This window comes from Thunnus thynnus, chromosome 21 (genome assembly GCF_963924715.1).
Source record: "Thunnus thynnus chromosome 21, fThuThy2.1, whole genome shotgun sequence".
Lineage (NCBI taxonomy): Eukaryota > Metazoa > Chordata > Actinopteri > Scombriformes > Scombridae > Thunnus > Thunnus thynnus.
Genome location: NC_089537.1, coordinates 6,424,822 through 6,439,219, shown reverse-complemented (window position 1 = coordinate 6,439,219; position 14,398 = coordinate 6,424,822). Strand labels below are relative to the sequence as shown.

The window sequence follows — 14,398 nt, the reverse complement described above, 5'->3', positions numbered from 1 at the left end:
CCAGACAGCCTCTAAGTTACGGTTGACCACAGCAGCTGAATGAACATGGAAGAAACATGTATTTGAAGCCACAATCTATTGCCATCATAAACTAGAGGAAAGACCTCATTCATAACCCTGAGGAACACCATGTTACCCTCCACTTCCACGACGTGGGGTTACAAGACGAGCTGTTCTGTAAGCCAAGGCTGTAATAATAATAATAACGATGCTGCCTGTCCGCCTCTTCTTGTTCCAGATCATTACACATATATTGCATCATCTATTGGCAACTTCACAGGAAGACCTTGAAGCCACTCAGCAGACTTCATCTTGTACGAAACAACACGGCCGATAGGGGCAGGGGGCTAATTGTCAGGTTTAAAATCTTGCCATCTAAAACATGGCTTTAGGAGTGAGATGAAGAAAAAAGGAGGATGAAAGGAAACTAATACAGAGTTTGCAACTATAGCAACAAATTCATTTGAAATTAATGATAGTCTGCAAAAAAACATGTGGAGTCAATAATTTCTACATCTGTAATTCACTCCTATTTAATTTTCTTCAAGGACACTGCTTTTTTTGTTTGTTTGTTATGTTTCTTTTTTTAGTTTTTGCCTTTATTAATAGCGGGCAGTGAAGACGCAGACAGGAAACAAAGGGAGAGAGAGATGGGTATGACATGTAACAAAGGTCCCTGGTTGGATTCAAACCAGTGACGTTGAGGTTATGTGGTACGCGCAGTAACCTTTCAGCTACTGGGGTACTCCAGTGGCCTGTATTTTTAAACCACATATCCTATGTTTTCTTAATGCATTTCTTACTTCAAAATGCCTGACCACAAAATCCTGAAGGAAAACTGACAAACGTCTGAGGTTTCCTCTTGGTAGCCCACAACCAAAAAGGGGAGGACTGCTTCTTCTTAGTGGCTGTGATTGACAAAAGTTGACTTTTACGGCTCTGATCTCTGGCAAAGATTCTCACACTCCACAGATACTGGGTTCATTAGCTTACAAGTTTTGCTTGGTTGTGTTCAGCTAAGCCACAAGGAAGAAAAGGAAAATATCAAAACAAAAGACAGAACTTATGCCAAAAGTGGAATTCTTGCCACGAGTGTTTTGCAGTCAGGTTATACACAATAATGCATCAAAAGCAAAAAGCGATTTCCCAGTTGGTGTTATTTGCTGAGAGGAAATTGGGGTAGAGTTCATGTTTCATATCTGCTGGCAATGGGGGAGTTATCAAAAGTCGTCTCCGGCAACCACAACATCACATTAAATTGCTTCTCTTCCCCTTGGCCACATTGCCAGGTTTGACTCAGCTGTTTAAGTTTGATGATGAGGGGATAAAAAGAGCATTGTTCAAATGGAATGAGACAAGACTTTTTTATTCTGAGAGGGGAGCGGATTGAGTAGCAGATTTGTGAGCAGGGACTTCGGAAAATTGTGTTTTTTTGCCGCCGATTTTATCAGAACTAGACTGTACATCTATAAAAACAGTTATTAAAGTAATAGAAAATAGATCCATTTCCAAATTTCAACTTTTTGCCATGACAATATATCAATGAAAGACGCATTTTACTGCTGACAACATCTATTAGAGGAAATGAGAGATTAGAACAGAAAATTATTGCGTTAAAAAAACCAAGGACGCCAAAGAGCAAATTGTTGACAGCTGTAATAGATTAAAAAATACAGCATAATAGAATAGACTAGTTAAAAACCGTGCAACTCTCTACCAAATAGACCGCTAGATTTGCCAGACAAACCATCATTTCACTGTTTTACCTCAATTAATTTCAGGCCCTGCTTTCCAGATACATCCTGCTAACCACCATGATTTTCCATTAAACCTACTGCCTTCAGCTCCCCTACGGTACCTTGCCAGGTTTTATTCAGTTTTAATGGATAAGATGTCACTGAACCATGAGGGAAGTAGCTGTGTTTGGGAAGGCAAATTACTTCATACCATGACCACTTATGCAAAATAAACAGAAAAAGTCTGCTGATTATTTAATTCCAATGGAAGCAGCTCAATGATTGCAAAAAAAAAGAAAAAGCAGCAAAACAGGGCTGATGTCAAATCTAAAAAAAAAAAAAAAAAAAAAGAATTGCCCTTTGTTCTAAATCCAACAGTTTGCGTTGCCAGATTTGACTCAGGAGATGCTGGGAGCTGCTGAAACAGCAAGGAAACGGAGATTTTTGGAGGATGATGGTTAAATAAGGACTCCCCTTTGCTCTAATTATCTGTTTTTCTCCACACTTTTTTTTGGAAGCTGTTGAAAAGTTTATAGCATAAGTCTGAGCGCCACATTGGGACATCCCGTCTCCTGACCGTGACAAAAACACATATCTATCTGGCTCCAAATCGGATATCTAATCTCTTGATGCCAATAAATTGTTTTTGCTCCTTGTTGATCAAAAGCCAGACCTATTATATATATAATAACCAGAGGTCTCCAATGAAGTGTAATGAATACATCAGGACTATTTTAAGCCGCTGAATAGGTGTTGAATTTGTTCAAGTCTGAAAGCTTTTTGGAAAACAGATCTGTTTTTCTCTCCACTCACTGTTCAAAAAAGGCTGCTGAAAGCTTTACGGGCTTGAGCACCAGATTGGGATGTCTGGTTTTGCCTGAGGGACGGAGTGATGACAGCATTGTTCAACCAGGGCTCGAAGGAGAAGAAATGTTCTCTGCACTTGCCAAGTTCACCTACAATAATAATTTGCTTGAGTCGAAGCCAATAGATGTCCAGGCTTTGTTCCTGCATTCTCAAATGCTACGATAGGTTTAGGAAAGTTTTTCCTTTCTTAAGAAAGAAGTCCTCCGTTTACACATAAGATTGGTTGTTTTCAATAATTGCATTGGGTGTTTGTTAAAAATGCTTCATAGCTACATAAATGCATTTTTGAAGCAGATCCCCAAACACTGGCAGGATTAGTACAATGTTCATCCAATTAAACCGCTTACTTGTCAACTTTGGTACATGAATCTGGTTCTCATTTTAAACTGGGCAGCTACCAAATGTGAGTGTGCACAAATATATCTCTTAATGAAGTAAAGACTCAACAGAACTGGACCAACATATTTTACCTCTAACAGGCAAGTGATAGACTTAGCTTGGATTAGTGCACCTGGTAAGTTTTTCTTATCTCACTCTGTGTTTACTATGATCAATCATATGATGGTTAAGTTTTATGTGTTACATATTAATTGAAAACTGCACTGCACTAGAAGCTGAAGTGAGATCCAACTTTGACAAGAGAGAGCAGAAAAATGGAAATAAAAAAAAAACACCTCACACTTTGTCTGGTCCACACTGAAGCAGTTTGCATGGTTACTTAGGAGTCCTTTAAGAAATTCTTGAGAGCTGTTTTGACCATGTCAATAACATTTTATGAGTATAATTACAGAGACCTCAACTTAAAACACATCATGACTTTCATGATGCTGCATGCCATGAAGACATATTACAGTATAAAACCATAAAAAAACAGACTTTTCTGTGACCACACACACTTTGGTCAGTGTTTGCAGCCTTTTTGCCAGCCTGCAAAATGTTGCTAAATTCTGCAACTAGATTCAATTGTATTGATGATACAACTAATTAAATCAGCCACTATGACTCCCACAAGTGGCATGAACTCCTGATTGAATTAAGTCTGATATAATAAAAACAGATTTAAATCATTGGGGTTTTTCCCCCTTTTTTTTTGATGGAAAGGTGCCACATACTTATGGTTTTGGAGTCTAAGTGTGGCAGTTTACTACATGCACGAACATAATAGCTGGTAGTGCTAATGAGAGGCCAACAGCAGGAACAGCAGCGGCGTTAACCACAAACCAAAATGAGGAATTGAGTTGCCGATTTGTTATTATTTCCTGCATGAATTTCCAGGATAGCAACACAATAAACAGCGTTCTGCTAAAGCAAAGAAAGCAAATAAATAAGGGGAAAAGAATATTTATTTATTATATTTGTTTCATGTGATAAGTGAGAAAAACATGAACTGATAACGTGAAAAAAGAAGACATATGTAAGAAACAAAGACATAAGAGGAGGAAGATTTAAAGTGAGTGAAACTGAAAGACAGAGGAGACAGAAAGAGACAGATGTTTGTTGGTGTTTACTAGCCAGCAGTGGGGAAACAATCAGGTAAACTGAGACCAAACTATTAATTAGATCTGTGGTGGGATTTTCTGGAAGTGAGTCGACACTTGTGCACAAAAACAACGCAGCTGCAGACCAGCTGAGCACACACACACACACACACACACACACACACACACACCAAAAAACGACCATCAGCACCACCACTAATCCCACTTCCCTCCGTGAGATAATCAAGATCCCACTACAGATGCTCTTCAGGGAATATCTTCCAATCTGTCTCTCTCCAGCTATCGTCATATCGATCTCTCCCTTTCTTATACTTGAAGCTGCCAAAGAAAAACAGCTATCCCTCAGGAATTACAAGTAGCTTGCCAGAAAGATTTACATCATACAAGAATCTCCTAATTACAGTAGGAGTCAAGCAGGTGGTCTTCAGATAAGTATTCCCACTATGACAACATGACAAACTGGTTTGAGAAAAAATACAAAGTTCAACTTTATGTGTTTAAATGTTCAAACTCTAAGAAAAACAAGAACTTTCTTTGAACTTTTTTATCTGGTTTATCTGACCAGAAGTCATCCATTAACTGGACAGGAGACAAAACCAGAGCCATAAGGGTTCATGGTTGCGTTAGCTGAACTGTGACCCGGTGTAACCTTGTGGAAGACTGTCCACTATGAGCACAGACGTTGACACAGTTTTATTAAAAGAGAAGCAGTTATTTTCATATTTACCAATGACCAACATCAAAGACATTCACTTGCTTAATTTGCACAACCTTACATTATATGACCAAAAGTATGTGGACACCTTTGTCTACGTCTTAATCTTACGGCATCAAATTTTATTTCAAACGTGGCAGCCAGAACACTGAACTTAACCTCATCCAACACCTTTGTGATGAATTTTAACACTACCAGACCTTTTCACCCAACATCAGAGGCCCCACATCTGTTTTGCTCCTGTGGCTGAATGGGAACAAATCTCTTCAGCCAGGTTCTAAAATGTTGTAGTAAACCTTCCCAGAAGACTGGAGGCTGTTGAAATGAAGCTGTTCCACCATTTGAAGATGATTAGCTAAACTTCAAATAAAGATAATCTGAGTACAAATAAAGTGTTACCCTCAGTCATGTAGCAATTAGTCTAACCGGGACAAAACATCCTTATCTTCAACACTAACATCCTGGTAGAGGCGACGGACAGATGAAACAGATCAGAGGGTGAAAGAGGGTAAAGGTGATATTTCAGAATGAAGAAGGAAAAAGGAAACCTTCATAAATCTCTTCTCACTGCTGACGGCTCTGTCATTAGTGGAGACCCCCTCCTGTGACGCAAATACAAAACACACATCCACATGCATGAACATAATTTAGGGGGGCATAAATATAAAATAATCTTTTAATTCTTTTTTTTCTACTGAAAAATGTCATTTAAGGATTCTGATGTCTTCATTTCTCACAGGCATGCATGTTCTCGAAGCCACACACGCTGCAGCTCTGCACTCCGTGACCCCATTAGACTCTCAGATGCTCTGTTGTTGTATGACAGGACATGTCCTCTCTCTCTCTGTGGTCTCCACAGCTGCACAGACACCTGCTTGTTTCAACTCTATCTTTCCGTCTGACCGACACTTTCCAGACTGTTAGAAATTCCATGTTTTCACCCAATGGGCAAAAGCCAGGAAGCCGGCCGCTCCCAGAAAAATAAACACTCTAATTCAGACCACTTTACATTATCGTAAATTGCAGATTTGATGCACCTCTAAGCCCTTCTGACAGCAACCTATGAGCGTGCAATTTCGTACAGGAATGCGGGAGGACTCACAAGTTATATCATGTATCACATTTTATTCAGTATAATGCCCTCATAGTATACAGGATGCACTGTTAGTCACTCACAACTCCGCCCTTTACAGCTGTAACCGTGTTTACATGCTGAAATATTCCAACATTCTGCTACAAAGAGAATTCCTCTTTTCATCCTGCTCCACATTTAAAGTTAGACTCACTCAAACCATTTACAGCCAGTCTTACTGTTGACCTTCAAACAGCTCTGAAGGAGCAATTGGGAATTTAGGAGGAGACTTTCATCAGCTTGTGAGGGGATAGAGAGTGAAGAAACGCTGAAACACTGTAAGAAGTCCAATCACAACTTCCGCTTCCGAACTTAAGCGCAACAAGGGAGCTTGACCTATGACCTACTGTAAGTTTGGATGCTCAGCAAGCTTAAGACTACAGCAGTAACATGTCAAAAATGATGCATGGAAGTAATTGGATGGATTGCTGGGGTAGATAATACATTTGAAATTTGAAAAACATAGATATAGATGTTTTATGCATTGTTCTACCTAATTAGCATTAGCTGTTGTGCTGTTACATTATGAAAGCAAGGACAGATTACATGCCAATAAAGCAGAGGCCCAAAGGTCAAAGGGTCAGTGGGTCCTGACCTCTGTGTGAAGTAATTGTCCTCATTGCAAAGTGAAAGGGCATAAAGTCTGAAAAACTGAAGAATGGCTCAAGGATTCGCTTTAAGAAGAAGAAAGAATCCATCATGACTCCTTCAAAGTGAGCGTTTATTCCCTCAAGTTTTACAAAGCACAGTCAGTTTAGGTTCAGTATTGACGCAGTGCAAATGGGGCCTCAGAATCTGCTGAAAGAAATCATAAAACTCTCCAACTGCATGGCCACTTGACCACCAAAGACGGCAAGTGGGAGTGGGAGTTTTTAAAACACCCATGCCCATGAGCCCATTATTTCATAATTCATCCATGTATGAAAGGCAATACCGAAGCTGGCATTTGCAATTGCTGTTCCATCTGGTCTGCCTGACTTCCAACATTATAATGGCAGCCAAGCAGAGAAAACAGTTGACCTCATCAAACAAAGTGCTCATGTGGTATAAAAGCTCTTTGATGGCTTAAGCTTTGATTTCATTGAGTGACAACTGATGTTCAGATAAAGAGGAATTAATTAGAGGTTAAACAAAGACATGTTATCTCAAATTTGTTAACAACACACTATCAAACTTTCTCACAAAAACTGCTGATTATGATGAAAAGCTGTTGGTATTTAGAAACAGTATTCAGATTATGCCGCTGTATCTGCTAACAAGGTCATTATAAATTAACCTGTGAAGGTTTTTTTCAACAACGCTACAAAAGACGGGGGTCAAGGTAACATTTGACGTTACCGCCTTCCCACAGAGAGACTTTCCAAAGCTTAACACATCCTGTGTTTGTCTACTGGGTTTCATGCTTTGAAGAGAGTCATCTATCTCATCTAACACCGTCTGTGCTCCCACTGTGTCCATGACTTAAAATAGTGGTTTGTTTTGTCCAGGACAAATTTAGTTATTCCTGTTTACCCTACAGGATAGCGCATATGGTTTTAGTTTAGGGTTTGTTTTGGTTTAGATTATTCACAGATACAAGTGTCGAGGCCCGGAGCCTGTGGAGCAGCTTCTCTCAAACTGTCATGTCTGCAGAATCCTAAGTCGTCTATTAAATTTGACAGTGAGCTCTTTACTGCTTTGACATCGTCTTCTGTTTCCTTTTCAAAGTTTTTCCATCGGTTTATCCAAACTCCTCATCAAGTCACAATAACAACAAACTGCATGACAGAGAAATTAAATGGGAGCCAGATGAAGATAATAACAGGTGTCATATTGGACCAAATTTGGCATCTGGTGGATGTCAAGAGGAATATTCTGGAATGCAGAGACATGTGCACCACACACACACACACCCTCCAGTACATCTTGAAGCAGTTTGAGCTTGCTGACACATGAAAGTGTAAATGGCCACAAGAAGTACTTGTGTCACTGTAACAAACAAACAAACAAATCCATAAATATGGATGCAGTGAAATGATGAATTAATAATCATTTCAGCAGTCTCCAATGGCAGGACTTTTTTTTCCCTGAAGGTTTAATAACCTCATGATAGAAATGTCAACTGCATGCTCCTAGAACATTATGGCATTTTTTGCTGTTTGGTGGCAATGGAAATGATGGGACATTTGTAGAAGTTAATAGCAGATAAATGGGCATATTTTTTACACCTAACGTTTGCTCAGTTCTGCATTTGTTGACTTATTTTTTTATTTTATTTGTCCAACTGGTTAAAGAGACTAAGAATCCTGATGTGTCTTGCCAAAAGTGTACTTGAGCCAAAACAGATTTGTTATGGTTTTTGCATTCAACAGTAAATTACTTATGCATCCAAACATCTGCTTAATGTCTGAAATGTAAACTCATACTCATACAACCCACTTGTGCATTTGACTCAGGAAACGTAAACACATCTGCATGGTTAAAGGAAACATCTGGCCACTCTTAGCATTATGTGTAATAGCATAGTGATATCCCTTTTTTTTATTGGTTGGTTTTTTTTTTAATGTGGTGACAGCTTTGGTGCTCAGAGCTCATTGGAAAGACCTGCATAACTTCATGCGTCTCAAGCACAAAAAAAAAAGAAAACTGTTCATGAACTGGATATAAGTTGATGCACTTTTGTGTTACATGATGTGGTGGATGGAAATAAAGTGTCACAGAATAGCCAGAACTTTATGTGTGTTTTTTTTCTTGCTCATTCATGAAATCATTGTTGGATGTGACTGAGGATCTTACTGTACTGGAGTTGAAATGACACTTTATTTAAAAGATGACATGTTAACTCTGTGCAGGGCTGTGGTCCCGATGACCTACATCAAACTGAAACCAAACCAAGGTCTTGTTAAGTTGAAATAGATGCGGTAAGTATTGTGCTTTGGAGAGATTTACACTGGACTATTTCCTTAAACCCAAAGTCTTCTCATTTCAAGTGGTGGACAGATGATGAATCTGCACGTATTATTGATAATTAGTGCAAGTAGTTTATGGATATTCACAGACAATGATGAATCCATAGATTAGCCACGTTCAGCTGGACTTACAATCAATTTTGGATGAATTTGACGTTAGATAAAAAGTTTATATTTTTGATTTTAAAAAAGGTTTCTGTCTATTTTATAACCATTGCCTGTAAGTTTTCTCCACAGCTTTTGTTTGGACACAGCATCTTCTTGTTCATTTAGAAATGAGCACTCTCTCTCTCTCCCTAATGCTTTCCAGAATTTGGAAAAAGACATTGTTTCAACTTTCAAAAACACAGAACAGTCACTACAGCAGCCAAGCCCACAACTCAGAATTTCAGTCCAATACACCAAATGACAAAGACTTTCTATAATATGATATATAAAAACTGTTTAATGACAGTTTGCAGCAATATTTAATCAGTCAATACCTACTTTTAGAAGATGCTTCATATTAACTTGAGCTAATGGTTTATGACTAACTCTTGCCATAGCTATTCTTGATGTTGACCAGAGTGAGTCACAGGGTTTTGAGTGTAAGAGATTCCCCATTCATAAATCAACAAAACATGCTTAGTCATCCAACTGTGAGCCAATAATTAACAATCACACCCAAATCTTCCTCTTTAGACCAAAGCATTCATTTATAAAACTGACTGGTTTCATTCCAAAGTAGAAACATTTTGGGAAAGTTGTGGTATTAAATTAATCTTTCTTCGCTTAAAAAAAGAAGCTGTAGCCAGTATAAACCACCAGTTCTGTTGTATAAAAATTGTTGTGTGGAGAAGGACCAAACAAGCCAGTTGGCTTGTTTGTGACATGAGGATCCTGTAGTGGCTTGACCCTCACAACAGCAGGAAAATGGAAAAAAATGAGGGGTGGGGAATTGAAAGAAAAGAGCAAATGTACTCAGTTGACCTTCCCTGAACAAACAAAAGATAAAAAGAAGAAAACAATGAGTCCTGCCTTGATAGTAGACCAGATTGCGTTTAACTTTAAAGTCAATTAAAACTGTGTGCATCAGTGTTTATTTTCCAAATGGTATCCATTTAGTTTAGGGATGAATTTATTCAAATGTACTTGAAGTCCATCTATGACTCAAGTGATTCGAAACAGCATCAACATGTATGAAGTCAGTCCAGCATGTTTACGACATCTGTGTTGGTAATGTAAACCATTTAACAAGTTTTCAGCAACACCCTATATAGACTTATACTGATCGCCAAGGACTTGCATCATAATCGTCTTTGTCTTTCTCATCATCATCATCATCATATACATTATCCTCATCACCACTCCCAATGTAATCATCATAACCACATTCTCTGAGACTTACATCATCATCATCCACATCATCTTATCATTATGCTTAATAGCACAACTGTGTCCTGGTTATTCATGTTGTTCCATCGAGTTAATTAAGAGCATTATTATTTGTGAATAATTCCCATGTGTATAGCAGATGGAGCAACAGGAATGAGCTGCATGTTTGTATGTGTGTATTCTTTGTGTAGGTGTGGTATAGAGGCGTATGCAAGCGTGTGAGTTTGCACAGTACAACGCACAATGAGTGTGTGAGTGTTAAATTCATTATGAAGTGTAACTGCTGATCCACCTGTGCACACCAGGCTGGTGATGTTGATTTGTATACTATGTTTGTTTACATGTTGCTCATTAGTAAAGCTTCAAAGCAGCTAATTCCCAGAAGGAATGCTTTTATGATCACTCTGTTGAATGAAGACCATAACTATAGCACAAAGGGGTATACTTAAGCTTAATCACATCTGGATCCTTCACAACTGGATTCAAAGCCAATTTATTGCTTTTTGTGGGTTTGTTTACTTGTTTGTGTAGTTTATAGACTTGTTTATTCATTCATTTACTCATTTATGTGCCCATTCACTCATTCAACCCCTTTTCTGTCAAATAACATTCGCTCACTCATTTACTCCCTGATCTAACCATTAATCCATCCATCTGATTATTCATTAATTCATTCACCCGTACTTTTGCTTAGTCAGGAACCTTCTGAAAACTTCACCCACACATGTGTTAATTAACTCATCCATGCATGACTTTACTAGTTTATTAGACAATTAACTTTCTCATTAATTTGTCCAGTCATTGTTTCACTTTTTGTCATCATCTCTGAATCATCAGAAAATGTGCGTTACTAAGTTTGTAATAAATCTGTTCCTTATTTACAAATGTGTTCGTGGACCTAAAATCTAGCCTGCATAGTCATAAGACTCATGAATAGAATTCATTATTCCTGTTAAATTGAAAGTATGAGTCGACAAGAGAGATCCCATGAATGGAAGATCAGTGTCCTGCCAGCTCACTTCTGCTGCATCCACCTAACGACATCAGGATACACTCGTAAAAGACACAGTCGAAGGAAACAGTGTGCACTACTTCACACTGAGGAGAAGAATTATATCAGCGTCATTTCAACAAAACGTGCACAGAAATGTGAATGTTGCCACAGCGACAGCTCTGTTTTCAAGAATATTTACAGCCTGGAAATATTTGTCCCTGGTGCTCTTTCAGGCAAGCCAGCCAATGTGCGCGTGCACACTCACACACACACACACACACAAAACTCTTTTTTTCCCCTTCTTGAAAAAAATGAATCATGGCAGATTATGAATATGGCAAAAGCACAAACAGAGAGAGTGAGAGAGAGAGAGAGAGACAGCCTCTGTAGGATCTACAGTAGAGGAGCATTAAATCACACTTTAAAAAAAAACTTTTATTTAGAAACACTGACATCAACCCAACTCCACCCACATCTTCACACAGATTCATTGTCAAGTTCTGCGGAGTTGCAAACATTAATTTCACACATTTAAAAACTTATTCTGAATCAAATCTCATTCCTACAAGATCGTATTTTAACCCTAACCTAACCCTACACCTTATCTTGAAACTAGGGACAGTGTTTTATTGCAGAGTGGTTACACTTTTTAGCCACCAGCAGCCAGAGTGGTGTTTAATTGAAAATGTCAGACTTTGACAATTAAGCTCCGTAGAGCCACACTAGCTAGAGAGACCCCCTAATTATTTGACTGGGTCCAGACAATGCTGCTTTTGTGACATGGAGGTCCTTGAGGAGATCATAGGTCATGATATCCACACAGACACACACACACACACACGCGCACATACGGCTACAAATGCCAATCTGGATTCCAGCACACTGACGGAGGCGGTGATGGCATATTAGCCTGTCTGTCTGAGGAGCAGCATGAAAACTAATAAAATGAAGCCCGCTGACATAATTGACATCGACCTTCATCTCTGACGAGCACCTTCCAAGACACACACTCAAAAGTCAGTAGCTACGGCATTACATCACCTTAATTATGCGGTGCTACTGATTGCAAAGCCTGTCTGTCAATGTGCACATTGTTTCCAACTGCAATGGAAAAAGAAAAAGTCTGCAGTTCTTTCAGCACTAATTGGTAACATGTTTAAATGCCTGATTGATCCATTAATCATGGAAAAAAAAGTCGAGGTTTGAGCTGTGAAAACAGTCTGCAGAGACAGAAAAGCACTGCACAGAGACGCAGGGAAACGTATCAGTCGAGAGAATAATTGAAATCATCATACAGCCCAGAAGCCGACAGGTATCTCCTCTCATGCACTGTGATGTCATGTAGCAGTGGTTCCAAAAGTGGAGGTTGGGGACTTCCATGTTTTCCTCATTGCATTGTTACCACCCTACTTGTGGTATAAACAGTGTACAATGACTCTGGACCCAGGGCAGTCCGACATGAAGCATCCCATGGGATTTACTGATCTTATCAGATGTGGGTCTAATGCAAATAAGCCGTCAAAACTCAGACTGAAAACCCCTCAAGACTTTCTCAGGGTCTTTAATATATAGGCACTTTAGTAGAGAGCCAAGATGATGTGCAGTGAATGCAGGAAAAAAAAAACCCTGGTATTGCTTTGATGTTACTGTCATATTATATCATAGGGACTTCAAATGTTGATTTAAAATGTGCAACTCAGTATTGACTTTACAGACTTTATTTTGTCTCTCTGAATAATATATCACTATTTCCATATGACTAACTTAATTAAATATGTTCATAATGTCCTAAAGTAATAGTATAGTATTCATATTATCTTCCAAAAAGAGCACACTGGCCTTGCTGTAATATTTAAGCACTTTTATCAGTGTAACTCTTATTACATTCCTGGACAAGAGTGCAACAGTTTCACCATTCATATTCAGCAGATGAAAACTCCTGAGCCAGCAGAAAGTTCACCAACAGCAAAAAGAAACACTTGCTCCAGCAACATGCAATCAACAGACAGGAGAGGGCACATACCGTCCAGTAGCTGATAGGCAGAGGAACGTCGGCAGCAGAGCCGGAGGACTAGTAGAAATAATCCAACAAACCAGGGAGGAATGCTGCATAAAAGACAGAACTGAAGAGTGAGAAAACAGTCTAAAAAGTTGACTTAAAAATAACTTGTTCATTCATAAACACAGTGTCTTTCATTTACCGTGAAGTCATCTTCAGTGACGGTGAGCTTAGATCCAAACTAAAGTCGTCCTGTTCATGTGTGATAGTGATAGTAAAAGAGGGAGAGAGAGATGGAGCCCACTCTGCCTCCCTCTCACACACGCTCCAAACTAAAAGCCTCTGACTCTCCTCCTCCTCCTCTCTTGCTCGCTCTCTCTCTCTCTCTCTCTCTCTCTCTCTCTCTCTCTCTCTCTCTGGTTCCCAGTCAAACAAAGGCAGCTCAGTACGTCGGGACTCAAGGGGCCCCCGCAAAGCTGAAACCCGACTCCTCGCGTCTCCCTCTACGGACCACCGCTTACTAATCCAGTCCTCCCCTCAGACATCACCACCCCAGATACAAATTAACACACTCCAGTTAAGTCGCCCCCCTCCCCCCCGTCCTTTGCTCCTCCTGCTCCTCCTCACTGGTGTGGTTTCTCTCACTTTGCCTGAGCTTTAAAGCACTACTCTTGTGTGACCTTGACCTGTTGGGGGAGATGCTTCAAGAGCTGCAGCATCAAGTTCAAAACTTCCTTTTAAGTATAGTGAAGACAAGAAGTTATCATTGGATCAAAGAAAATATTTAAACAGCTAAACCCAAAGCTCACACTATCAAAGCCATTACCTTCTTTGTCATTCTGTTAAAGTTATAATCTTTAAGATATTGATTTCATGAAATCCAACATTTATGGTAGTCATTTTTTTCTGAAATACCCATTCAATGTATTTGCATTCAATAGTTATGCCTCTATATAATAGTTTTTATTGGTAGTGGCGGAGTCCGCTATTCTCGCGGTGGATCAAACTCGCCTACCAAAAGCACAAGGGATTCACATCCGGCACAATTTTATCTCATTAAAAAAAGAGCCTCACGGTTTACCATTTGCTCTTTTTACACCATGTCAGAGTAGTAATAAGTTACTTCCTTTCAAT

The 14,398-nt window shown here is 39.2% G+C and overlaps 1 protein-coding gene across 3 annotated transcripts in view; it reads right to left on the bottom strand.

Moving 5' to 3' along the window:
- Positions 1-13,779, bottom strand: part of LOC137173525 (collagen alpha-1(XVIII) chain-like) — a 60,655-nt gene extending 46,876 nt beyond the window's left edge. For 2 of the 3 annotated variants that reach the window (XM_067578401.1, XM_067578402.1), the window contains exons 1-2: positions 13,467-13,778; positions 13,289-13,371 (exon numbers count right to left, since the gene is read on the bottom strand). In XM_067578401.1, coding sequence (XP_067434502.1) covers positions 13,289-13,371; positions 13,467-13,477 — 94 coding nt within the window. In that variant the 5' untranslated portion in view covers positions 13,478-13,778. Of the gene's footprint in view, positions 1-13,288; positions 13,372-13,466 lie in introns of all 3 variants that reach the window. The other variant, XM_067578400.1, reaches the window with a different exon arrangement.
- Between the last annotated feature and the right edge of the window lie 619 nt (positions 13,780-14,398).